Here is a 27173-nt window from a genome sequence, read left to right as displayed (position 1 = left end):
TGAGGGGAAAGAAACCAATGGAGTACACAAAATGTCTAAAACACCACCAATGAAAACGATTCTAAACTGTGTGGGACAGTGACCCTTACCCAAATTAAAATCAGAGATTCTCAAGGCCAAAAAAAAAAAAAAAAAAAAGGATTTATTATGATCCTGTGAGAAAGGACAACTCTTAACAGATGAGGTGTCATCAGTAGGGGAGTGCAAAGCACAAGCTACAAAACATATTATATAGATTCTAAATGCAGAATCCCCCCGCCCCACTCCCTCCTTTTCTTCCATCGTCTGGGGGAGTCCAATCTTACACTCTAAATGTGGAAATTATGCCAGAAACAAATGAATATTAGTAAATAAAAACTTTTTAAAAAATTATTATTATAGCTTTTTATTTATAAAACATATGCATGGGTAATTTTTCAACATTGACTTTTGCAAAATCTTCTGTTCCAAATTTTCCTCTCCTTCCCCTAACCCCTTCCCTTAGATGGCAGATTGTCCGATACATGTTAAATATGGTAAAGTATATGTTAAATCCAATATACGTATACATTTTTATACAGTTATCATGCTGTACAAGAAAAATCAGATGTAGAAAGAAAACAAAAATGCAAGCAAACAATAACAGAAAGAGTGACAATATTATATTGTGCTCCACATTCAGTTCCCACTGTTCTCTCTCTGGGTGTAGATGACTCTCTTCATCATTGGACAATTAGAACTGGTTTGAATCATCTCATTGTTGAAGAGAACCACATCCACCAGAATTGATATATAGTCTTCTTGTTGCTGTGTACAATGATCTCCTGGTTCTGCTCATTTCACTTAGCATCAGTTCATGTAAGTCTCTCCAGGCCTCTGTGAAATCATCCTTTTGGTTATTTCTTACAGAGCAATAATATTCCAGAACATTCATATGCCATAGTTTAACCATTCTTCAATTGATGGGCATCCACTCAGTTTCCAGTTTCTAGCCACTATAAAAAAGCTACCACAAACATTAAATAAAAACTCTTAACTTAAATTTCCCTAAAGAATTGCTATTCAATTGCAGGATACAAAATAAACCCACATAAGTCATCAGCATTCTTATATATCACTAACAAAACCCAACAGTTAGAGTTACAAAGAGAAATTCCATTTAAAGTAACTACTGATTGTATAAAATATTTAGGAATCTATCTGTCAAGGGAAAATCAGAAACTTTATGAGCAAAACTACAAAACACTTTCCATACAAATTAAGTCTGATCTAACCAACTGGAAAAATATTAAATGCTCTTGGATTGGGCGAGCAAATATAATAAAGATGACAATACTACCTAAATTAATCTATTTATTTATCGCTACATCAATCAGACTCCCAAAAAACTACTTTGATGACCTAGAAAAAATAACAACAAAGTTCATATGGAAAAAAAAGGTCAAGAATTTCAAGGGAATTAATGAAAAAAAAAATCAAATGTACCAGATCTAAAATTATATTATAAAGCAGCAGTTACTAAAACAATCTGGTATTGGCTAAGAAATAGACCAGTTGATCAAGGGAATAGGTTAGGTTCAAAGGACAAAACAGCCAATAACTTTAATAATCTAGTGTTTGACAACCCAAAGACCCCAGTTTTTGGGATAAGAACGCAGTATTTGACAAAAATTGCTGGGAAAATTGGAAATTAGTATGCAGAAACTAGGCATTGACCCACACTTAACACCGTATACCAAGATAAGGTCAAAATGGGTTCATGACCTAGGCATAAAGAATGAGATTATAAATAAATTGGAAGAGCATAGGATAGTTTACCTCTCAGACCTATGGAAGAGGGAGGAATTTATGACCAAAGAAGAACTAGAGATCACTATTGACCACAAAATTGAAAATTTTGATTATATCAAATTGAAAAGTTTTTGTACAAACAAAACAAATACAGACAAGATTAGAAGGGAAACAATAAACTGGGAAAACATTTTTACAGTCAAAAGTTCTGATAAAGACCTCATTTCCAAAATATATAGAGAATTGACTCTAATTTATAAGAAATCAAGCCATTCTCCAATTGATAAATGGTCAAAGGATATGAACAAACAATTCTCAGATGAAGAAATTAAAACTATTTATAGTCATATGAAAATATGCTTCAAATCATTATTAATCAGAGAAATGCAAATTAAGACAACCCTGAGGTACCCCTACACACCTGTCAGATTGGCTCAAATGACAGGGAAAGATAATGCAGAATGTTGGAGGGGATGTGGGAAAACAGGGACACTGATACATTGTTGGTGGAATTGTGAACACATCCAGCCATTCTGGAGAGCAATTTGGAACTATGCTCAAAAAGTTATCAAACTGTGCATACCCTTTGATCCAGCAGTGTTTCTTATGGGCTTATACCCCAAAGAGATACTAAAGAAGGGAAAGGGACCTGTATGTGCCAAAATGTTTGTGGCAGCCCTGTTTGTAGTGGCTAGAAGCTGGAAAATGAATGGATGCCCATCAATTGGAGAATGGTTGAGTAAATTGTGGTATATGAACGTTATGGAATATTATTGTTCTGTTAGAAATGACCAGCAGGAAGAATACAGAGAGGACTGGCGAGACTTACATGAACTGATGCTAAGTGAAATGAGCAGAACCAGGAGATCATTATATACCTCAACAATGATACTGTTTGAGGATGTATTCTGATGGAAGTGGATCTCTTCGATAAAGAGAGCTAATTCAGTTTCAATTGATCAAGGATGGACAGAAGCAGCTACACCCAAAGAAAGAACACTGGGAAATGAATATAAACTGCTTGCATGTTTGTTTTTCTTCCCGGGTTATTTATACCTTCTGAATCCAATTCTCCCTGTGCAACAAGAAAACTGTTCGGTTCTGCACATATATATTGTATCTAGGATATACTGTAACCTATTTAACATGTAAAGGACTGCTTGCCATCTGAGGGAGGAGGTGGAGGGAGGTGAGGGAGGGGAAAAACGGAACAGAAGTGAGTGCAAGGGATAATGCTGTAAAAAATTACCCTGGCATGGGTTCTGTCAATAAAAAGTTATATAAAAAATAAAAAATAAAAGAGAATTGCTATTCAAGCAGATATTCTTGAATGAGAAATTCTTACCTGAATTCTCAAAACCATCATTGACTTTAAAAGAAGTACTTAAATGCTAACTAAGAGGAGGTGGGAAACAGGAGGGGAAATGGTCATCCAAGACAATCAAGCACTTGCATCTTTTTAGCTGTAGCTCAACTTGTTATTGCAAAGCCTCAAGTAACATGAGGGCACAGTTCAGGGCCACATCCCCATAAGAGGTCTTTACTCTTAACCCCATTCAGTCCCAACTCTATTTGTTAACCTTTGAAGACCTCTCACATCATTCTTGATACATTTTCACAACCATTATGTTCTCAGTCTCCAATCCCTCTGGCTCTGGTTTGTCCTTTTTCTCTACTGGGTCCATCCTCCTTAGGAACCAAAGAACCTGTTTTCAATTTGATTCTTTGATTCCACCCTCTGAAGGTCCAAGTCTAAGTGGACCTCCCTTTCCTGGTTGTTCAATCTTTCTTCTGTGGTTAAATTTTCCCTATAAAACCTACTTGTGGGCCATGCTACCTTCCTTTGAGTCAGCCCACACAGTGTTCTGCCTTGTGGTATCTCTTCCCTTCCCCCATATCATGTGTTGTCTCCCCTAACTCCACTATCCTTCTCAATCCTATTTCTCACAGTTAACTAATTTTTAGTAATCCCTTTCAGGATTTAGCCTGCCAGCTAAGGGCATGCCCCATGAAATACTCCCCTTCCAATGGGAAATTGTGAGTTCCACTAAGGGACATGTCCTTCATATGCTCTCCCAACTTTACCTCATATTTACTGTGTATGATTAACTGAGTAAAGACCTTTCATGGGAATATCGCCTTAAACTATATACTTTAATTGTGACTTGAGACTTTATAATAACAAATAGAGCTATAGCTAAAAAGTTGCAGGTGTTTGTCCCCTCCTGTTTCCCACCACCTCTTAATTAGCATTTAAGTACCTCTCTTAAAGGAAATTTATTCTTTTATTTTGGGGTTAGATTTCCCAAAATTAGGACATAAACCTAGATTCTCTCAAGCAATGGGAAAAAGGGCCAGGTGGGGGTAAGGAGGGCCTTGGTGTGCAAGGGTATTTAATCTTGTGTTTTGCAGTTTTTACTTGACACTCTCCTTTTATTGACAAACAGCCTGTTAGATAAGAGAAGCCCTTTCTTTCGAGATCATAATAAACCCCTTTTTGCTTTTTCTTACTCTGAAAGTCTCTGATTGTTTTTGTGGTTGATACTGTCTCATACTCTATTCCCCTGTCCACTGTATCCCCCCATTTTGTCCATAACCTATTGATGTGAGAAAGATTAGTTTCTAGATTCCCATCCCCTCCTAGTGAATGTAATTACCCTTTGACTCACAAATCCTGGTCCCTTTGAATTCCAATAGAAGATCTGACCTGTTCCCAGCCCCACCCGGATCTGAGCCAACTTTGGAGCTATATCAAAAGCCCCTCGAGCTAAGTCTCCTGTTATAAAAAGGCCATGCTGGGAACCCCTCTTTGCAGAGATTTCAAACATGCTAGCCATGTGAGGACCCTCTGTCCACTGGACCCTCTGTCCGGTACCCTCCTTATCTCTACCTTCGCCTATACTTTAACCTTGCTCACCCAATAATAAACCTCTTTTATCAATCTAGCTTTTGGGCCAATAAATGCTTTTATTGGGGACTCGCGCCGCTACTAGATCCCATTTACTGCCATATCCTTGCGCCGAATCCAAGGGGGTTGCAGGGAGATTTGCTTGACTCCTTGTACTCCAAACCTGCCACTAGACCTCAACTAAAGCTTAATTTCATTTAGGTACCCCAAATCTAGACCTCAACACTATTACTACAAACAAATCTACCCTCTGCCAAAGAGAACTCCTTATATGACCGAATCCCAACTTTTGGTGCCTGTCATTTGGTGACAAACTCCACACCACAGATCACATCAGTGAGAACCAGGTCTGGAATGGGACCTGGGCCAATTTTCTGACGTCTTTGATAGTAATGGACGAATAGTGAAGGAAATTTAATTTTCCACAAACTTTACCTTCTTCAGCTAACAAATAGTCTAATACCAATCTATGCTGGAAACAGTATTTCATCTCTCTATATTTTGGTACTTCATCTTAATTCTTCCTAAAGGGTTATCTTCCCAGAACACTAGATAGATTTTTAGAGCCAACTAGATTGTTCCTTTCTCAAGGTTGGAAGGAGTATAGCTTCTAGGGAAGACAGCAGTAAGAAAGTCCTTCCCAACCTTAGAATGCTTCTGTTCTAATAATCTGTCAATGACTCTAAAATCTTCTGGCTTTAGAATCAGTGATTCCCCAACCTTAGAGTGCTATTGTTCTAACAATCTGCCCGTCAATGATTGTGAAAGTCTTCTGGTCTAAGACTATAATCTTTCTTCCCTTAGAACAATTACACTCTAAGATCAGAATCACTAATATATCTTCCCTAACTCTATCTGTTAATGATTCTAAAGTCTTCCAGCCGAAGATAGTCCTAGATCTGCGGGTCAGTGAAAACCAAATTCTGAGACCACTCCTCAGTTGTACCTCTAGGCCATAAAATTAGCATAGCAATGGCATGAACTGGATAAATTTGTCTCCTTGCTCCAGGTTCTTCACTAAATTCTTTTGGAAGTTAAGCCCGATTCAATTGGTGTAACAATTACAATCAACTTTGCCCTTGACTTGGAAATGGGTTCAAGCCTGCAAATTCTTTTGAGATATCTTAGGACACTGGTATGTGACCCCAAACATTTTGGGGTCCCTTCTGAACCTCAACAGGTTCACAGTATCTTTTCCTCTGTACGGAGGACTTACTTGATCTTACCAAAGGGAAATGAGTTCTCTACAGATTTTTACTGCTTAAATCTCTACCAGCTCCCGTTACCCAGGCAGCTTACCAGTTCTTGGCAAAGGGAAAGTCCTCTTAACCACATAAGTCCCTTCCCCCCAGTTTCTCATCTACCTGAGTTATATAAAATTATGTGACCAGTTCCAAACTTTTTCCAATGGCTTGTCTCCTGAGTTGAATTAATCCTCTCTCTTCACTAGCCTTCTTCCACTTTTGCTTTGAGTGTCTCTCTTCAGTTTATACAAATTCCTGAGCCCCAAATCCAAGCACCACCATAGAAGTCTCCACAGGGCGTCTGCCCATGGATTCGGTATGGGAGAAACCCCGTCATGAGCAGGAAATATCCCAGAACGAGTCCCCAAACTGCATGGGACAGTGACCCTTACCCAAATTAAAATCAGGGACTCCAAGTAAAAAAAGAAAAAAAAAAGAATTATGATCTTGCCAGAAAAGGCAATGAAGCACAAACTGCAAACATAAGATTATATAGACCAGAAGCCCCACTCCCTTTTTTTCCATTGTCTGAGGGTGTCCAAATTTAACACTCTAAACACATAAATCTATCCCAGAAACAAATAACAAGTTCTTAATTCAAATTTCCCTAGAGAACTGCAATACAAGCAAATATTCTTGGATGAGAAAATTCTGTTACCTGGATTCCCAAAGCCATCATCACCTTTAAAAGTACTTAAATGCTAATTAAGAGGTAGGTGAGAAACTGGAGGGGAAATGTTCATCCAAGACAATCAAACACCTGCAGCTTTTTAGCTATAGCTCAACTTGTTATTGCAAGTCTCAAATCACAATTAGGGCATAGTTCAAGGTCACATTCCCATGAGAGGTCTTCACTCAGTTTATCCCATTTATAAAAAATAGCTGATTAATTGCAATAACCAGTCTCAAAAAAAGATTCCAAACTGAATCTTTTTTGGCCTAGGAAAACAGATGATGGAACATATGTCCTCCCTTTGTACAGAATTTGGGGGACTTAAGTTACAAGACATTGCATAAACTATCAGATATAGCTGCTCCATCAATTGTCTTTACTAAATTGGTTTAATCATAAGAGTTTTTTGCGGGGAGGGATGCTGACATTGATAAGGGTACAGCTTCTAGGGGAAATACCGCAGTAATCCTGAGATTCCCTTATTTTAAGAGTGCTATTGCTTTAACAATCTGTCTGTCAATGCCTTAGGAAAATCCTACAAACACCACTAACTATCAGTTAATTTGCTGGTCAGTGATACCAAGTTCCTGAGACAATAGTGAATAGACTACCCCTCACATCTATTTGTAAATCATAAAATCAGCAAATAAGTAACATGAAACTCTGGTCTCTCTTTGTCCTCTAAATTTATCTTCTTTCTCCTTTTGGAACTTAGCCCTCCAGTTATCTTCCCCTTTCAACAATGTAAACTCCTTGATGAAAAGGATTGGCTATGTAACGAGGGGTGGAGGTTCATGTTGTATAACTTCTGTTACATCCAATTAATGGAGAATCATGGAGGGACTTGCCCTTCAGGACAGGAAATAGAATATTGCCTTTGGAGGTTCAAAGGTATATCTACTCACTTAAGACACCCATTCTTGCAAGAATGTAAAATAAATCTTTCTTTCATTCATCAGTAAGTGGAGTTCTTGGTAAGAAATTTTGCTTCTTAGTGTATCAATACAACTTATATTAAAAATTATTTGGATCAAAAGACCTATGCAGTGACCAAAGGCTGCATATATTGGTAAATGTGTGTTAAAGGAGCAAGTGGAAAGTTTCAGTGTGTTAAGTTGTTAGGCCTTTGATGGAAGATTTGCAGAATATGGTCAAGAATCTTTCAAGGGCTAAAGAGCTGTGGGATTTGGGCCCTTTATTCCCATATTTTTCATGTTTACAGGGAATGAGGTATAGTTCAGTTCATCAATCAACAAGTATTTATTAGGCTCGTACTATATGAATCTCATGCTGGGCACTAGTGACAGAAGTACAAATAATGAAAAAATTCCTCTAAAAAGTAGCTTATATTCTAATGGGAAAGATACACAGATATAAAAATATAGACAGCATAAATATAAAGTGAATGAATACAAACATATACAAAGTACTTAAATACAAGGTAGCTTGGGAGGGCAACACTTGCAGGTGCATGGGAGGAGTCAGGAAAGGCTTCATTCAGAATAAGATGGATGTAGGAGGCTTTTTTTAGAGATGCTGAATTTAAGATATCTCTGAAAATCTGGCTTGAAATCATCTTCTGCTCCTTCAGACCTTTTCCTTCCTGTCCCAACATGGATATTCTTGTTATTTTAGAAAAGGATTTTAATTTTACAAAATCTTTAATATTAATTTTAAATGGGAGAAGGGAAAAAGACAGGAAGAGCACCCAGGAGGGTATGCAGGGACAGTGGGTGAGAAAGAGGAAGAGCTTATCCTGAGAAGTAGGTGGTGCTAAGGAGCTGGTCCAAGCACCACTGGATCTCTGACTGTCCTCGGTAGGCCTTCTTCAGGCCCCGAGGAAGGTGTCGGCATGAAGACAGGTTGAGGTAGCTGAGAGCTGGGCAGCTGCTGATCACAGCGCTGTGGAGGCACAGAAAGGGGGCAGTTAGTCATTTCTGCAGTAAACATCGCAATGGACTCTCTGTCCCATAACCTGTCAGCCCTGAGAGATGGCAAGACACAGTTGCCATATAGTTTATATAGTTACATATTAAATAGAATTAAATTGAAATTACTCCAAGGTAATGAGCTAAGGTTAAGGGATCACGGGAAGGAAGTTGCTCCCTGAGTCTTCCCTGTAAAGTAAGGAAGGAAGATCCAGAGGGAAAGAAGAGTTTCTTAGGGGAAGGAAAGAAAGGCTTTGAGCGGAAAGGAAGGTGGGAGTTTGGGGAAGAGTAAAAGGGCTGGGAGAGGGAACACAGGGAGAATAAAGGAAAGCAGGTTCTGAGGAAGAGAGGTTTTGGGGAAGGGAAGAAAGAAAGATTAGAGGAAAGAAAGGAGGATTGAGAGAAGGCATATCTTATAATGCTGGAGAAACTAAGGCAAGAGAGAGATTAGAGAGTTTTTAATATTTTATTAATGGGAGAGTATAATTGACTGGACAGGACTCTCATCTCAAATTATCCAATCAGACAGAGATAAAGATATACTGGGACCAAGGAATACATGTTGGTCCCAGGGCTGGAGGAGACTGTCATCTCAAAGAATCCTGCTTCCAGCATCCAGCCTCCAGCAATGAATGGAGGAACCCCAACTTCTTAAATACCTTTTCTCTAAACAAAGGAAGGGGTAAGAAGCACAGGAAAACTTCTGTCAGGATAGGGGAGGCCATAAATCCTAAAAACCCAGAGACAGGATGTCTGAATACAGAGAAAAAGATGTCAGTGGGGTATCTTGGAATATTTTAGAGGGATAGTGTAAATTCTTGAGGGCAGAAAAGAGGGCAGGAAAAACCATCCCAGCCCCAAAATCCTCTTCTCCACTCTTCCCACCCCCACCAGGATCCATGATGTAGTTTTCCTCATCCCTAGAACCAGTTGGCTGCCACCTCTTCTAGGAAGCTTTCTCTCCTCCACAGCTGGAAAATATCTTCCCCTTCTGACATGATGTAGTACTACACTTTCCTGATGCAGTGACCAGCAATACTACATATTAGTTATTTGTGCTCCTGTTGTATTTTCCTTATACCTTAGAGCAACCTTAGAGCAAATAGTCCTCAGTCTTAATGGCCCAGAGGGGGATTTACAACTAAGGGGATTGAGACAGAACAGTTAAGGAAACTGAGACAAGGGAAACTAGTGCATGGAAACCGAGTCAGGACAATTAAAGAGAACTGTGGCACAACAGTCTAAGGTGAACAGACTGGTTTTTTGCAGGATGTAGCAATAACCCTAAGGCTACCCAGACTTGGAAGTACCACAACTATACTGGCTGTCAGATAACAATCTGTGAGTCAGTAATAACAAAGTGTCTGAGAATTGGGTGCAACTCTACCTCTAAGCCGTAGAATCAATACTCTTCAACTCCACCTCTAAAACCATTCCTCAATTTTACCTCTAACCCATAAAATTAGAATATCAATGACTGGAAAAACTGGATCTTTCTTTTTCCCATAAAATTATCTTCTTGCTCCAGATTCTTTGCTAAATACCCTTGGAACTTAGCCCAATAATGTCTTTGCCCCTTAACTTAAGAGACAAACTGAGATTGTGATTTCTTTCACTATAGGCAGGACACTGACCTGGGACACTAACATTGTGGGGGTGTCTTCTGCTTCAACAGAAAGAGAAGGGATTGTAAAGGAGAAAAGAGAAAGAGGGAAAGGAGGACAGAGGGAAATCAAAGATTGATGGACTTGAAGAGAAGGAAGCCTGGGAAGGAAAGAAGAAAAAAAGCTGTGGACCGCGTCTGGGCTGGGAGGAGCAGGGAATTGCACCTGGGGAGCATGTAGAGCAGGGCCTTTTTAAATAGAGGGCCAGTTCACTGTCCCTCAGACTGCTGGAGGGCTGGACTATAGTAAAAACAAAAACTTTGTTTTGTGGGCCTTTAAATAAAGAAACTTCACAGCCCTGGGTGAGGGGGATTATCGTCCTCAGCTGCCATATCTGGCCTGCAGCTGTAGTTTGAGGACCCCTGAGTAGAGCCTGAAGGCTTAGATCCTGACCTGATAGTCGCCACAGTAACTTGGGTGCCTTTGAGGCTCAGCGAGCGAAGGACAGGGCCGCGTCCAGGCTCTGTGCTTGAGAAAGCTGCCAGGGCCTGCTTCAGATCCTCTTCGTGGTAGCACTGGCCATTCAGGTCTAGCTCCTGGAGAGTGCGGTGCCACTTCCACGTGAGCGAGGGGCTTCCCTCCTTGGGCAGGGCCACCCAAATGACTGACCCATACAAGCCCAGGTGGAGCTGTTCTAGGTCTGAGGGAGGGAGAAGGGGGTGCTCAGGGCTGATGGTACAGCCTGGACACCTAGATCAGAACCATCAAATTAGATGCCCCATCTATATTCTGAGGTAAAAAACCATCCCAGCCCCAAAATCCTCTTCTCCACTCTTCCCACCCCCACCAGGATCTATGGTGTAGTTTTCCTCATCCCTAGAACCAGTTGGCTGCCACCTCTTCTAGGAAGCTTTCTCTCCTCCACAGCTGGAAATTATCTTCCCCTTCTGACATGATATACTACTACACTATTCTGATGCAGTGATCAGCAATACTACATATTAGTTATTTGTGCTCCTGTTGTATTTTCCTTATAATAAAAACTAATATAAACATTGTTATATAGTGTCCCTACTGGGTCTGTATCCCAGAGAGATCATAAAAAAGGGAAAAGGACCCCCATGTGCAAAAATGTTTCAGCAGCCCTCTTGTAATGGCTAGAAACTGGAAACTAAGAGGATGCCCTTCAGTTGGAGAATGGCTGAACAATTTATAGTTTATGAATGTTATGGAATATTATTTTTCTGTAAGAAACAACCAGCAGGATGATCTCAGAGAGGCCTGGAGAAACTGACATGAACTGATGCTGAGTGAGTGAGCAGAACCAGGAGATCACTGTACATGACAAAAACAAGACTATATAATGATCAACCTTGATGGACATGGCTCTTTTCAACAGTGAGGTGACTGAGGCCAGTTCCAATAGACTTGTTTTGCACTGAGCCATCAGCTTCCAGAGGCCTGTGGAGGCTGAGTGTGGATCACAACATAGTATTATTTACTGTTTTTGTTGTTTTTTTGCTTCATTTTTTCTTTTTTTTTTTTCTTTATGATCTGATTTTTCTGGTGCGGCATGATAAGCGTGGAAATGTGGATAGAGGAATAGCACATGTTTAACCTATACTGGATTACTTGCTGTCTAGAGGAGAGGAAGGGGGGGAAATTTGGAACACAAGTTTTTGAAAGTGTGAATGTTGAAAATTATCTCATGTATTTTGAAAATAAAAAGCTAATATTAATTTTTTTAAACCACTGCTATAAAGAATAACTAACATTTAGAGAGCACTTTAAAGTAAATCACTTTACATTTAATATCTGAGAGGGTGGCACTACAGGTGTTACTCTCATCATTTCACAGTTAAAAAGATTAAAATCTTTTATGATGAGATGAAATGACTTCTTCATAATTACATGGTTAATATGTGGCAGAGGCAGGATTTAAACTTGGCCCTTCCTAGATCCAAGCTCAGCACTCTCCTCCACACTCCAACATTCTGCATGTCCTCACCTACGTGCATCTCTTCCTGCTCAGTGCCCCACGTGCCCAGGCCAGGTAAGACCAAGCAGAGCAGGCCCAGCACTCACCAGGGCAAGGCAAGCTGGCCAGGCCTGAAGGTGTGAGGCGGGCACAGCCTCGAAGGTCCAGCACCCGCAGGCGGGGAGATCTGTGCAGCAGGCGGTGCAGGACCTCGTCACTTACGTAGGTGATGGTGGATGTAGCCAGGCAGAGCTCCTCCAGGTCTGGGAAACCAGGCCCCAGGGCTACCCCACGCCCGCCTATCTTAGGGGACCAAACTAGGTTCAATAACCGCAGGACCTGCGAATGCAAGAAGGGCACCCAGGCTCAGAGTTCGTCAGATGCTCCAAGTGGTGGGAGCTCAGTCAGATCTTTAGGCTAAGAAAAGAACCAGAAGACAAGGGAGGAAAAGACACATCCAGAAAGCAGCTTTACTTTGTAGCCAAGGTAGCATAGGGGGTTGGCACCTAGGAACAAAGGACCAATGGATGGGGACAGAAATAGTTGGGAACTGAAGGGAGACAAAAGCAGGGAGCAGGGGGCAACTATACTGGAGCAAGGCCATACTGATAGCTAAGAACAGAGAGTGATGATGGGGACTAGGAGACTGGTCCCAGCAGCCAGGGATACAATTACCTGAAAATGAAGGATTCCTGGGGCGGGGATAATAGCAGGTACAAGTGAAACTGGGAAATACCTATAGCTGGGGACAAGGAAAGAATCGATGATTGGGGACAAGAGGATATGAGGACAAGGGGTACCTGGAGCTGGGGACAGCCAGCCTGCAGAGCTTCAATGTGCAGCTGAAAGTGTTGACTATTGGGCTTTATTCCTGTGTCCACCTCAAGAAGCTGGAGTTGGGGACAGCAGCCATTCTGCCAAGGAGACCAGGGATGAGGAGGATTAGGGAATAGGGAAGTAGGGTACAGCTCAGCTTAGGACAGGTACAGAAGTTCCCATTTCCCTAAACACAGCCTGCCTTCTATTTCCCCAGTCCCCACCCTCTCATTCCCTACTCCATCCTTTCTCCCAACCCCATCAAGTGAGGCTCACCGACAGTAAGGAGATGATGGAGGTCATTTGGCTACTATAAGTTAGCCATAGTTGCCGGAGTTGTTTGCCTGCTGCCTCCAGAAAGCCAACTATTGCTGCTGACTCCATCTGAAAACAAACATTAAGCAGATCATTGCTTTTTAGGGGTGAGGGAGGATGAATGAGAAGAGTCAGGATAGTGGGTCCTAATGGACAGGTGGGACAGAGCACTCACCTGGGAGTTCTGCAGGTTGAGGCTATCCAGCTGGGGGCAGGCCTTGGGCAGAGTAACCAAGGCCTCTGCTGTCACAGATTGACAGTGAGAAAGCTTGAGAGATGTGAGGTGGGGACAAGATGCACTGACACTCTATTAGGACAGAAGAGATCTTGGCATTAGACAAATTCATCTTCATCACAGAGGTCCTCCCATTACCCCTCCTGATTCCTTAGGCCTTCCACAAGGGAGGGAAACCAGAGCTGATCCAATCCTATCCCCTCTCCCTTCTTAATTCAAGCACCCAAAAACTTTCCCATCCATATTTCATATTCTTTCCCTTCCTATACTTTATAACCCAGTCAAATTGGAATACTAATTGACATATGGTATTCTATCTTTGTGCATTTGAATATACTACATCCCATGTCTAGAATATATTCCCTCTTCATCTCAGCCTTCTTTTAAGGCTTCCTCCAAAACATACAAGACACATATCCAACATAATTTGTTGGGATTGTTTTTGTTTTGTTTTTCTGAGAGCAAGAGTGTAAACATCTGGAAGGAATAGAAAAGGGTTCCTGGAAAAGAAAGGAGGGAGAGTCCTGCAACTGTGCTTTTTAGAAAAGCAGGGACTTTACAAAGTACAGATGAGGAGGGAGAATAATCCAAGCAGAGTATTTCTGTGTAAAGGTATTTAGGTAGGGGATGTAACATCCCATATGGGTAACAGCAAGCAGTTCAGTTTGGCTGTAACACAAAGCAAAGAGTGATAAGGAGTGATGTATGATCAATCAAGAAAGATAACTTGAAGCCAGATTGTAAAGAGCTTTAACTGCCAATTAGAAGAGTTTGTAAATGATCCTAGAAGCAATTGAAAACCACCAAAATGTCTTCGAAGCAGGGAAGTGATAAGGCTGATCTATGATAGTAGCAATGATATTGTCTGTGCCCATGGGTGGTATTCAGGCAAGACTGGGGCCCACTTTTCTTTTCCTCAGATTTCTATTTTCCCCATTCTGAACTTTAGGACAGAGCAGAAAATAAGTAATGGGGCAGGAGAGAAAAGATTAAAATATAAGAGGAAATAAAAAGAGGAGGGGAAAGGGAATAAGCATTTATATAGCACTTACAATTTGTCAGGCACTGTGCTATGTGCTTCTCACAAATATTTCATTTTATCCTCACAATCATCCTGGGAGGTGGGTGCTATCATTAGTTCCATTTAACAGTTGAGGAACTAAAGCAAATAGAGAGTAAATGACTTGTCTGGAGTCACACAGCTAGTGTCAGGCCTTCCTGACTCCAACTCAGAGCTATTCAGAGTATCACCTAGCTACCTAGAAGAGTGGGGCTCTGAACCTTCCTCTCCCTACCAAAGGGACTAGAATAATTTAGAGACTTGTGTTAGAAAGACATATTTGATCTTGCCCAGAGAGAGGGCAAGTAAACTGTAGGAAGAACTCCTGTCCACTAAGCACTCCTGGCCCAGATGAGGAAGATGCATGCTGATAAGTAATGTTAGCACTTAGATGTCTTTCAGTTTGTGAAAGAAAACAGCAGGATTAGGAAACAAGTTTATTGCTATCTACGAAAGGGGGTGAGGAGGAATTGGGGGGAATTGGAACAAAGGGTTTTGCAACGGTTAATATTGAAAAATTATCCTCACATATCTTAAAAAGCTTTAAAAATTAAAAAAACAAAACAAAACAAAACAAAGTTAGCCTATTCCTCCCAGGCCTATCCCAATCTCCTCACCTTCAGTATCAGAGGTACATAGTTTTTCCAGTGGAGTAAAGAAAGCTCCCGGAGTAATGAAAACCTGCCATGAAGAAATAGATATGTTATCTATCTCTCCCAAGATCTCCTATTCAGCTCCTCCTAACAAAATGTATGAACCATTGTCCTAAAAGCCCCTAGAGAGCTACCCCTCCACCCCTTCTACTTCCCTTAGTCCAAGTAAAGCAGGAAGATTCAGGACAGCAATCCTTCCTAAAAAGAGAGTGGTTCTGTGTGCCAGGAATAATCCTTTCCCTCACCCCTTCCTTCAACAGGAGGTATTTCAACTCTGTGCACAATCTCAAGCTGAGGGTAAGCTAATGCCGGAGGAGCAAGCCAGGCCAAAAGACACAGGCAGACAACTCATACTGTGTGAGGGGGAGTGGTGCCTCACCTGTTGGGCACCAGCCACTCTAGAGAACTGAGAATCCTCTTCTCCACCGTTGAAGGAGGACCCTTGGAGCGAGAAGGCCATGGAGGGGCCAGAGACACCTTCTGCCACAGCACAGAGTGGGAGGCAGCATCATACCACAGACGGCACACACGGGCAGCCCTGAAAGACACAAGGGATTTTGTTATTTTTCTTTCCTTATTATGTCATCTAAGTATTCATTCTCACCCACCTGGGACAACAAAATATACAAAATACCCTAAGCTGGCCTCCCTCCTTCCTTGCCTTCATGTTCTTCCCTCTACTTGGAATACCTTCTTGCAGTCCCACCCTTGACAATCTTTCTAACTCAGTCTTTCAGGGAAGGATTGGATACCTGCAAAGGAAAGGCACTGCCCCATCAGATGCCACTAATACTTGGAAAATTCGAACCAAGATCTCCAGAGGAATGTGGTCTCCCCAGCCAGGCCCTGAAACAGTGTTATCCTGAGAAGACTGTCTCCATTGCACTGGGCTGGGATCTGCACTGACTGCAGACTCCACCCGACGTGGCTGGTGACGCTTTGGCTGGCGGACCTTTGGCCGAGCTACCTTCCTGAGATGGGAGGCCTTTTTTCTGTGGGTCCGTGGCGCTGGCTCTTCCAGATTGGGTACAATCAGCAGCATGTCCTCAGCTTCATGAATATGGTAGCCAACCCGTGCAGAAGGTCGCCTCCACGAACTTTTTCTCTTCTTTTTTTTTGGAGGGGGCCCAACTGGAGCTGAGGGCCTTGATCTCTTGCTAGACTTGAAACATGATTGCTGTGATGAATTGGAGTTCTCTTGTGAAGGTAAGGCCATCCCCTTGCCAGAGTCCTCAAGAAGCTCCTCCATGTTTTCAGGAGATGGAGAAAATCATAATGGTCCTCTCGTGGATGCTATGAGAGAAACCAGAAGAGTCAGTCTTAAGAAAAGAACATTTGCTATGAACTCTAAGGGTGAGGACAAAGAACCCATGTGAAGTCCCCATTGTCACACCATGCTGTCATGCTCCCCATTTTGGGGAGAGTGGGGGGTCAGTGAAAGGTACACACCAGATGACCCCTCATTTTCCTGAACGCTACAAAAACAATCAGTAACCGAATCCTGTCATTTCTGCCTCTATATAATATCTCTCACATCCAACACCTCTCTATTTTACAGAGCCACCTTAATTCACATCCTAATTACTTCTCACACAGACTGTTGCATAGCCTCATAATAAGTAGTGTTAAGTTTCTTACTTCAAACCATCTTCCATACAACCAACAAAGTAATCTTTCTAAAGCTCAAGTCTGACTATTTGATTCTCATACTCAGATTCTTCCTATTGCTTCTAAAATAACGTGTGTGCGTGTGTGTGTGTGTGTATGTGTGTGTGTGTCGTTTGTTTTTTAAATCTCTTCACAACCAAACCTTAACCTACCTCTTCAGGTTCTCACTATATATTATTCCCTTTTCAATAATTTATAATCCAATCAAATGGTCTTCCTAGCGGTTGATCACACACAACACTCCACCCATCTGCAGTGTCTGGAATGCACTTCCTCTTCCCCTCTATGACTACAATTCCTTTCTTCTTTCAAGATTCTAGATACTTCTCCATGAAAACTTTCCTGATTTTCCTAGCTGCTAGCACCCTCTTTCTCAAAATTACTATGTTTATCTTGCACATACTTATGTATGTGCACGCTGTATATTGGCATAAAATAGAGCTATTAAAGAGTCAAAATTGTTCCATCTGTGTTTTTTTATCACCAGTGCCAAGAACAGTGCTTGGTATAGAGCACAACTAATAAATGTTTAACTGATATCAGTTTAATCTGTGATTACCACAGATGATTTATATACAAGTATCATAAAAATGACTGTATTATATAACATGAAAGAGGGACAAGAGATGAATTATTTAAATGTTGCACGATACTGACAGAATATTAAAAGACCTGGTGGATAGAACAGAGGAGTCAAATTCCTGGACCACCTGAACAAGATTACACTTTAATTAGGAAATGCTTTGCAAAATAAGAAACTACAACAGAGACAATGTTAATTTGTGGTTTACTAACTCAACACAGATTTCTATTTGAGTTTGACATCACCGGAATACATTGTCTAAGGAGGATTTTTCAAAGTTCAAGGACATGATTCATTCAGGATACAGAAGGCATGATCTGTACTGAAGAAATACTATTATAGATAAGATTAAAGTACTTCATTATAAACATATTGGGATGAGAAATCAGAGGATGCAATAGACAGAATATACATAGATTTTAGAAAAAAATATTTGACAAAGAACATCTCTCTCACTCTAGTTGTGAACAAGATAGAGAGGTATGTGCCAAATGATGGGACAACTGAGTGGTTTCTGAACTAGTTAAATGCTAGGACCCAAAGAATAGTCATTCATGTATTGACATCAAAATGAAAAGAGATCTCTCTTGGAGGGATTCTTATCTTTGGCTCTGCTATTATTCAACACTTTTGTCAGTTACTTGGATAAAGGTGTAAGTGGTATATGAATAATCAAAAAACTGTTCTTTGGTTTTGGCACTCTGAGTTTCCTAAAACTTGTAAGAAAATGTTTCTTCTCTAACACATTCTCTACTCCTACCCAATATCCCACTATCTTGCTTTTTCCTGGAGATCTTCTGCTAGAAACTTGAATGACAAATGCTTATGTAGGTAGGGTGGGGGTGGGGTCTCTAACACATTCTCTACTCCTACCCAATATCCCACTATCTTGCTTTTTCCTGGAGATCTTCTGCTAGAAACTTGAATGACAAATGCTTATGTAGGTAGGGTGGGGGTGGGGAAGGACTATAATCAGTCAACCTCTATCCTTACTCTATCTATAACATCAGAGATGGGAAAACAAAAATATCCAAGCAAGAACCCCCCTGGTGCCCTGGTGTGGAGACCAGATTCCATCCACCCCCTCCATAATAAGAAGTAAAAGAGGAGAGTTGGCATAGGAAGGTATGCCAAGTCCAGGGGCAGCTTCTCTAAAGAACCAGCAGTGACCCTCCCCTAACTCCTCCCATAACCTAAAGACCATACACCTGAGGTTGAGAGACCCTGTTGTATCCTTTCCCTGTTGCCCTATGTTCCTCTGAGGGGAAGTCTCATTCCAGGCTTTAGGACTTCCCTTGTGTAAGTTAAAATGTGCCATAATTAAGACTTATTCCTTTAAATATTATTAGCCTATTTGACTCCTTAATGGAAACTTAGCTATGTCTCCAAAAGATTGGGATGGAATCAGACAGTATACTTACAAGATTTGTGATTCTACATGGTGTGATGGGATAATTAATATATTCAACAATAAGATCCAAAAAAAAGGCTTAACGGGCTGAATCATATCGGATGAAATTTAATGGGGATAAATGCAGTCTAACACTTGAATTGAAAAAAGAACAGCATGAATACATTTAAAATGGATATACAGGTGAATAGATAATCAACCATTTTTATAAACAAGAGCTATAGGTTTCTGTGGTCTCCCAAGTTCAACGTGAATCAGTTGTGAAACAAAGTGGTCAAAAACTTGGAATGAGAAGTACAATATCCAGGACAAGAGAGGTAATATTATTTTTTCTTTCCTAGTCAGACTGTTAAATGGAGCATTGAATTTAGTCTAAAAAATTCCTTTTTTAGAAGGAAATTGATAAGCTGAAGCATGTTCAGGAATCAAGCAGTATCAAGAGTAGTACTGGTGAATATATTGTTTGACCGGCAAAAACAATTGGGGATATTGAGCTTGGAGAAGGGAAGACATGAGTGGGGAGGACTTGGTCTCATATAGTATTTAAAAGTTTAGCATGTGAATAGAAGGGACTTGTAGAAGAGACTGTGAGAAGAGAGACACACTGCAAAATACACTGCTTTATCGGAACTGGGGCTATTTAAATAGTCCAACATTATGATTTCAACTCATATTTGGAACTGTGAAAGTAACTTAACCCTTCTGATCCTCTGACCTAGCAATCCCACTACTCTAAATCAATTAAAGGATTTTAGAAACAAATATTATACGAAAACGGTGAATTAATTAACCTGGTATGAAAGGATAATGTTATCTAACCTCAAGGTCAATTTTATTGCTTACTGATATACTATCTCATTCTCAAAGAAGCTGTTCTGTCTTGAAACAGAGACTGTATGAGGATTTGTCAGTTATACAGCAGGGAGGATTCCTTTTGGGTATCAGGTGGTTTCAGTGGCTGCTAAAGTCCCTTGCATCCATTTTTATAATTCTGTGAATCTTCAGATCTCCCACATGTCTTTCTTCCCCAACCCCTTTCAAACAAGGAAGTTAAGACCATAGCAATGAAGTGCTCCCTCTTTATCGTAAAATTCCTCATTTCCTTACGCTTTCTTCTTTTCCTCCAGTTTGAGATAAAAGTGGTCCCCTTCTTCTTACCAAGGCCTATCCCTTCTTATGTGCAGAATGGCTCCTAAATCATCTCTGTCTCTCTCTCACACATTTTTACTTCTTCCCCATATACTGATTTTTTCCTTGCTTCCTTCAAACATGCCCAAGTCTTCTTCAAACTTAAAAAAAAAAAATCTTTCATTAGACTCCAGGCTCAAACTCTTGTCCCATAATTTCTTCTCTTTTCTTTAGCCAATGTGTCAGCTAGATGGCACAGTGGACAGAGTATTGAGTTTGCAATTAGGAAAATTCATCTTTGTGAGTTCAAATCCAGTCTCAGACACTTATTAACTGTGTGCCCTTAATTAAGGGCAAGTCACTTAACTGTTTGCCTCAGTTACCTCATATATAAAATGAGTTGGAGAAGAAAAATGGCAAATGACTTCACATCTTTGCCAAAAAAAAAAAAAAACCCAACTGGGATCACAGTCAGACATAAATAACTAAAACAATTAAATAACAAAATTCTCAGCCAAACTCCTAAGAAAAGCTATCTACACATGGTTTTTCTACTTCTCTCACTCCTCAATCTTTTGTCATCTGGCTTCTGACTCTACAGATAAATTGAAATCCTACCTTCTCCAAAGTTATCACAATCTCTGAATTGTCAAATCTAAAATTCTTTTCTTCATCCTCATCCTTTTTGACTTCCCTACTCTGGACACATTACTAATTCCCCATCTATTCCCCTCCTAGATTTTCTGGCTGCTCCTCTCTGGTTCTCTTCCTATATAACTATTCTTTCCTAGTCTCCTTTGCTGACTCAGCTTCTATACCATATCTTCTAACAATGGGATTTCTCCAAGGTATTTTTTTCTCCCTCTAAATTCTAAATGACCTCATTTTATCCATAGGTTAGTTAACCTATATAGGTTTGTTACAAATGATTCACAGATCTATGAAATTTAATCCCGTTATTTCACCTTACATATGGCAACTCAACATTTCAAACAGAATTTCCTGTAGACATCTCAAATTTAAACATCAAAAACATAGATTCAAAGCTAGATGGAGCCTTAAGGTCATCAATTCCAACACCTTCATTTTATAAAGGAGGAAACTGAGGCTTAGGGGGATTAACAGATTTGTCCATAGTTAATATCTGAGGCAGAATGGAAGCTTGAATCTACGCAAATCACCTCTCTTCCATACTTTCCCATTTCTGTAGAAGCAACACCTGACTTTAATCTTTGCAATCTTCACTCCTCATTCACTTATACAATCAGTTGCTAATTTTGCCTTCTCTATCACTGCACAAACCCTTTAGGATTCCCCCTTAACGCCAGTGCCTTCTTTCCGTTGATTATCTCCATTTTATCCTTTACATCTCTGATTTGTTCAGTTTGCCAACAACCGGTTGTCCGCTGGATGAAGCTGAAAGTTCCTTGACAGCAGCTTTTCTTCGTATCTCCAACACTGGGCACAATGCCTGACACAAAGTCTGCACGTAATGAATGCTTTTCGATGAAGAAAGGCCTCACACACTACAAATTATTTGTAGCAGCATGTTTTCTAATGGGAACCAAAACAGGCGCCTCGCTGATGAAGGAAAAGTTAAACAAGTTGTAGTACATGAACATTTTACTGGAATAGGATTGGACAAGTAGATGCTGGGAGTCCCCTGCAAAGAGAAGATAATAGAACCCCAGGGAGCTGTTAAAATCACTAGAGACCAAAGCTTTGGCGTGCAACCTGGCCCCAGAACAACCATCTCGCAGAGGATTCTCACAGGGGACAGGGCTCACCCAATGTACACAACGCAGTGTCCTTAAAAGCCCCGTTTTAAAAAGCTAAAACCGCACTGAGAATTTGGGGACACCCTGTATTTGCATGTGCTGATTGGGGCACACGGCTGTTTGACCGTGCTGGAAGCCAAGTTCCCGTTTTGTTTTTCGGGGGTTCCCAGCACACAAGGGAGGACTGCAACAGAGGCCAGCAGGTAGGAGGAGCTATGTCTGCAAAACCCGGAGAAAATGCAGGGAGGGAGGAGCTCCGTAAGGAGAGGGGCTCTAGGGAAGGAGGGACCCTAGTCATGAGGAAGGGGGCCCAGGCGATGGGAGGGGCTTTGGGGGGAGGGGCCCTGCGAGGGGGGAAGAGCCAGGTGATAGGGCCGGCGCACCGGGACTCCTAAAGTGCCACACGGGGGTCTCTGGAAGTTTCTGGGGAAGGTGAATGGGCGGGACAAAGTCGGGTCTCTCACCTGACTCGGGCCTGGGTCTCCTCCTCACCTTCCTTTTGGACTTTCGGTCTGCCGCGCGTTCAGCCGCCACTTCCGGGCATGTGGTGGTTGGGCGGGACTTCCGGCGCGGGATTGGGAGGGCCAGCCCAGAGAAGGGGGCGGAGACAGCGGGGGGCGGGGCCCCAGGGAGCCGGCGCCGGGGTCGCGGCACGTGAGTCCCTTCCTCTGCCCCCCACCTGCTCCCTGATCCCCTTTTCCCCTCAGCTCCCAGGCACTCCCTTAGCCCTCTCCTCTGCCCCGGCCGGTCCGCTTGTCTCTGAGCTGCGTGGAGCCGGCCGGCTCATCGGGCTCCGCTTCCTCCTCTTTGCTTGCACGGAGAGAGACGACCCCTTTGCAATCCCGGGCCCGGAGGGTACCTGGACCCTGGGGTCTCGAGCAGGTGCGCGGCGGACTCCCTGGGCCCCGGCCCAGCAGGAAGTCTGCTCTTCCGGAGGAGTGGCTTCCACGTGCCCTGCCTCAGTTTCCCCCTCTGTGAGGGATGGGGGGCGCATCTCCGGGAGGTGACAGGCGCCTCTGCAGCCTAATCCCCGAACTGAGGCGGGGCTGGGAAATCCCCTTCTACCGTGCACCCTGGCTTAAAATCCCTGTCTCTTCCTCCCTAGACCTTCACGTCATTCCCACGTACCCCACACCCCCATTCCTTTTCTGCTCGGCCCCACGGCGGGGCATAGTGTCTCTTGCAGACTCCTGTCTCTCCCTGCTCTCCTTCCCAGCCCCCACCCTGGCTTCAAGCCCTCCCTCTTATTCCCCCGTAACTTTCCCTGCTCTTGCGAGTCCTAGATCCTCATCTTTGCTCAGAGTACCTGGGAGGTCCTTGGCTTCCGGCCAGCTTTGCTGGGCGCCTTCCTTCTCCTCCTCTTCCTTTTCCTCCCCCCTCCATCCCCCAGAGGAATTAAATCTTGGGTCCTACCTTCGCACCCCGAACTGGTCAGGTTGACCTCTCCCTCTCTGTAGTCCTAGGGCCCCGGGAGCCTTCCCCAACGTGGCCCCTGCCGGCTCCGTGACTGCAGGTACGGGGGTGGGGAGGTGGCAGGGAGTGGGCCAGAGGCTGCGGCTTTGGGAATCCAGGAAGTTTGGTGGGCTTCCTTCCACATGCACCTGTGTCTATTTACTTGTCTGTGACGCTTCCGCACCTGGGATTCTGGTATCTTTATTCTTCCTTATTTCCCTGCCAGGCTGTCTCACAAGCTTCCAGACCTGTATCTCCTTGACGTTTCTTTCCCCCTCAGGCCGGCTGGGATGGCAGCTCCCAGTGGCCGGACAGTGTTCACCCACGTCTTGGTGGCCCTCTTTGCCATGGGTTCCTGGATTGGCGTCAATGGGATTTGGGTAGAGTTGCCACTGCTGGTGAAGGACCTGCCTGAAGGTGAGTGAGGAAGCGGAAAAGGCTTGGGCCAAGGCTGAGGAGGCTGGGGGGGTAGAAATAAAGGTTAACATGTAAAGCAAGGACTGCTTGCCAAATGGGGGAGGGGGTGGAGAGAGGGAGGGGAAAAGTCGGAACAGAAGTGAGTGCAAGGGATAATGCTGTAAAAAATTACCCTGGCATGGGTTCTATCAATAAAAAGTTATTTAAAAAAAAAAAAGAAAGAAAGAAAGAAAGAAAGGTTGAGCCTTGAGCTAGAGGTGGAGACAGTAGTGGAGGATTGGGGCTGGGAGAGCTGACCCTCAAGCTCTACCTCTTCTTGTTTGCAGGTTGGAACCTTCCCTCCTATCTGTCAGTGTTGGTAGCCTTTGGAAACCTGGGGCCACTGGCTGCAACACTATGGGGCCGTCTGTCAAAGGGTGAACTGGGCCCAATCCGGGTAGTGCAGGCTATGGGTGTGGTGGGCATGGCACTGCTGGCTCCTCTGTGGTCCCATCAGGTCCCCATGGCAGGGCAGCCGCATGCTGTGGCCTTCCTAGCTTTAGCCTTTGCACTGGCCCTAAGCTGTTGTACCTCCAATGTCACTTTCCTTCCCTTCATGTCCCGCCTGCCCCCAGCCTTCCTCCGCTCATTTTTCTTGGGTCAGGGTCTTAGTGCCCTGTTACCCTGTGGGCTGGCTCTGGCCCAAGGTGTGGGCCACCTAGAATGCCAACCAGCTTCCTCTCCTAGCCCTAGGGAGTCCCTCTTGGCATCCTCCCCAGGTCCCAATGTTTCTCCCTCCCCTGGTGTCTCTCCATCAAACCCCTTGGTGCCCATCTACTTTGAGGAACGCTTTTCAGCCAACACCTTCTTCTGGGTGATAACCAGCCTACTTGCCATCTCAGCAGCAGCCTTCCAGGGACTGCTGCTCTTACTTCCTCCAGTATCCACCACAGTTCCCCCTAGGAGAGAAGAGGAGAGGCCAGGAACCACCCCAGAGGAAGAGATCTCACCACTCCGGAATCCAGGAGAAGAGATTGGAACGCCTGAGCCAGAGTCAGAGGAAAGACCCCAGAATTCGCTGAAGCTGTGTTCAGTCAAAGGGGTCTGCCTGCTGGGACTGCTAGGGGCCACAAATGCCCTGACCAACGGGATACTGCCGTCTGTGCAGAGCTACTCCTGTTTGCCATATGGGCGCCGGGCCTACCACTTGGCTGTGGTGTTAGGAAGTGCCTCCAGTCCACTTGCCTGCTTTCTAGCCATGGGCTTCCTCTACAGGTGACAGTAAATCCCAGAGAGGGAGTTCAGTCCGGGAGAGCCCAGGCATGGGAGCCTAAGGGGTGGTGACATGGACAAAGATCTAGATGGTTCAAAGCTCTCCGCAATCTGGTGCCACTCCACCTTTTCAACTTTTCTTCCTTCTCCCCTATTCTGCATGCTGGGTTCTAAGCCAAACTGGATGTCTCTATTCTTACACTCTCCCACCTCCAGATGAGAACACACAAGGTGGTGAGTGGGGATAGGAAGGGAAGTGGAAGTTGTCCCCGTTTCTTAGACCTCTGTCTTCCCTCAGGTCACTACCTGGTTTGGGTGCCCTTTCACTGCTGGGTACTTTTTTTGGGACCTATGTGATGATGTTGGCAGCCCTGAGCCCCTGCCCTCCCCTTGTGGGCACCTCTGCAGGTGTAGTCCTTGTGGTAAGTGAATGATTGCCCTTTGGGCTAGGGAATCAGACAAGTTATCTCTTTTTGGTTGGGCCCTTCCCTCAATTCTTCTGCTTCCTCCTTCTTCCAGGTGCTGTCTTGGGTCTTGTGTTTGGGCACTTTTTCCTATGTGAAGGTGGCCGTGAGCTCACTCCTTCATGGCGGTGGCCGAGAGGCTCTATTGGCAGCAGGCATTGCAATCCAGACAGGTTCTCTGATTGGGGCTCTTACTATGTTCCTCCCAACGAGCATCTACCAAGTCTTCGACCGGAGCCAGGACTGTGTGGACATGTGTAGCCCCTGATGATTCCTTAGGGGGTTTGTTTTGTTTTTTTTTGCTGGGAGTGCCCTTCCTTCTCTGCCCTCCACATTCCCAGGAGTAAAGTCACTCCATCCCTGCTGAAGCAACATGTGCCTTATTCCCTTCAGTGGAAGAGGTGGTGTCCCTCACTCAGTTCCCACCTCTCAGGGATTGGCTTAGGACATAGTGTCCACTACCTAGCTAGAGCCCTTCTCCCCAACTGAATAAACTCTGACTCAGCCATATTCTAGGAACAGAAACTGGGAACCAAAGACGGAGATTCTGTTCTCCTTCCGGAAGACTTCTCTATTGACCCCCTTGGATCACTTCCCTCTGGGTCCTAGAACTGAACTAAGTCCAGCAAACATCTCCAGAGACCAGCTGTGTACAAGGCCTTGGGCTGGAGAAGGTGGTAAATCAACAATTACTGTGCTGGGCACATGGAAGTAGGTGACATCCTGCACAGTGTCCCTTAGATTCACACTCGAAGTCCAATTATGACTGTAGTTATACAATAAAAGTTCTATTTTCTATCTAAGTGGAACTCATCAGTGGAGGGTCAAATTCTTGTCAGACCTTTCCTGAGCTCCCTCCCTCCCTTCACCCTCAATGTCTGGTCCAAGGAGTCCTGAGACTCAACCGAGAGTACAGGCTTCCCAACCTGCTTGATAGCTATAGCTTTTTGGGGTCCTGGAGGTTGGTACTATCTAGGGCAGGGTCTCATGGACTAAGATTACCTCAGCCTAAAAGTCTTCCTTGTAAGCTTGTTATCCAGCTGCAGAAAAATTAAAAGGACAAAGAGGTAACTTCCAGGTCAGTGCATGTCCTCCCATTGAGGAGGATGGGCTGGTCACAAGGCCAACCCTGGTCCTAGCACTTTTCACTGGCTTGGGCCTCTCCCCCTTTTTTTCTAAGTCAACAAACAGAGCTATAGGGAAAGGGTTAATTATACTGTGCTTGGCCTGGCTGTGGGGGGTCCAGCTTCTACTCATTGTTCTCTAAAAAGCTCTGGGAACTTCCCAAGGTTCCCTGCCCCTGACCTTGCAGTCTCTATCCATACAAGCCTTTGATTTGGCCCTGGTCCCTTCCCATCTGTCCCTCCCAGAGTCCACCACCTCAGCTCCTGCCTCCTGTTAGTTTATGGCGCCAACAGTCTGACCTTCTTCCAAGGCTATTTCCTGAAAGTCTTACCTCTCCCTGCATCAGCTCCTCGGACTCCGCAGCAGGAGACCCTTGGCAACCTCTGAGGTCATTTAGTTCAGCTCCCTTAGAGAAGAGAATGGTCTCATAGGCAATTGGTGATAGGGCTAGGGGCTCCTTTCCAGGTCTTCTAACTCCAAATGCAGTGCTCCAGAGAAGGCCAATATGATTATTTTCCTTCACAAATCACTGATGAAGTATATGTGGTTCCAAATTGGAGAGAAACGAGTGACAAGCTAGGGAACTTTGCCCTGTGCGGTCTTCTGCATTCTGTCCACCCCACAGCCAGGTTCATCTTCCTCAGAGAAATCTGATTTATTTGGTTTTTAAGTCACACATCTGCTTTAAAAAATTTTTAAATATTTGCCTATT

General features: G+C 43.5%; 2 protein-coding genes across 4 annotated transcripts; one reads left to right on the top strand and one right to left on the bottom strand.

Annotated features, from left to right (window-relative positions):
* Positions 1-7836: 7836 nt before the first annotated feature.
* FBXL6 (F-box and leucine rich repeat protein 6) lies at positions 7837-22308 on the bottom strand. Its single transcript, XM_051971295.1, has 10 exons — positions 22217-22308; positions 15937-16477; positions 15564-15722; positions 15149-15212; positions 13412-13543; positions 13198-13305; positions 12906-13019; positions 12213-12444; positions 10581-10827; positions 7837-8497 (listed from the first exon to the last, which is right to left on the bottom strand). Exons 2-10 carry the CDS (start codon positions 16431-16433, stop codon positions 8347-8349), a joined length of 1704 nt encoding a protein of 567 aa, XP_051827255.1. The 5' UTR covers positions 16434-16477; positions 22217-22308; the 3' UTR covers positions 7837-8346.
* Positions 22309-22346: 38 nt separating this feature from the next.
* SLC52A2 (solute carrier family 52 member 2) lies at positions 22347-26139 on the top strand. Of its 3 annotated transcripts, none has more exons than XM_051971296.1 (6): positions 22347-22406; positions 23210-23265; positions 23431-23621; positions 23948-24875; positions 25171-25294; positions 25392-26139. In XM_051971296.1, exons 3-6 carry the CDS (start codon positions 23495-23497, stop codon positions 25602-25604), a joined length of 1392 nt encoding a protein of 463 aa, XP_051827256.1. In that variant the 5' UTR covers positions 22347-22406; positions 23210-23265; positions 23431-23494; the 3' UTR covers positions 25605-26139. The 3 variants fall into 3 exon arrangements, with proteins under 3 accessions (XP_051827256.1, XP_051827258.1, XP_051827257.1); XM_051971298.1 differs by having other exon boundaries at positions 22357-22406; positions 23485-23621; XM_051971297.1 differs by lacking the exon at positions 22347-22406 and adding an exon at positions 22440-22634.
* The last annotated feature ends 1034 nt before the right edge of the window (positions 26140-27173 follow it).

The sequence above is a fragment of the Antechinus flavipes genome, chromosome 1, assembly GCF_016432865.1.
Source record: "Antechinus flavipes isolate AdamAnt ecotype Samford, QLD, Australia chromosome 1, AdamAnt_v2, whole genome shotgun sequence".
NCBI classification, from domain to species: domain Eukaryota; kingdom Metazoa; phylum Chordata; class Mammalia; order Dasyuromorphia; family Dasyuridae; genus Antechinus; species Antechinus flavipes.
Note: the sequence above shows the minus strand (reverse complement) of the source record. Positions and strands in the feature narration are given on the sequence as shown.

Coding starts and splice junctions, on each gene's coding strand:
- FBXL6 (XM_051971295.1), bottom strand. CDS start 16,433: ATGGAGGAGCTTCTTGAGGACTCTGGCAAGGGGATGGCCTTACCTTCA. Junction 15,723..15,936: donor GCAGTGCCTTTCCTTTGCAG/GTATCCAATCCT, acceptor TGTGTCTTTCAG/GGCTGCCCGTGTGTGCCGTC. Junction 12,445..12,905: donor CTGGCTGTCCCCAGCTCCAG/GTACCCCTTGTC, acceptor TTGCATTCGCAG/GTCCTGCGGTTATTGAACCT.
- SLC52A2 (XM_051971296.1), top strand. CDS start 23,495: ATGGCAGCTCCCAGTGGCCGGACAGTGTTCACCCACGTCTTGGTGGCC. Junction 24,876..25,170: donor GCCATGGGCTTCCTCTACAG/GTGACAGTAAAT, acceptor GTCTTCCCTCAG/GTCACTACCTGGTTTGGGTG. Junction 25,295..25,391: donor CTGCAGGTGTAGTCCTTGTG/GTAAGTGAATGA, acceptor TCCTTCTTCCAG/GTGCTGTCTTGGGTCTTGTG.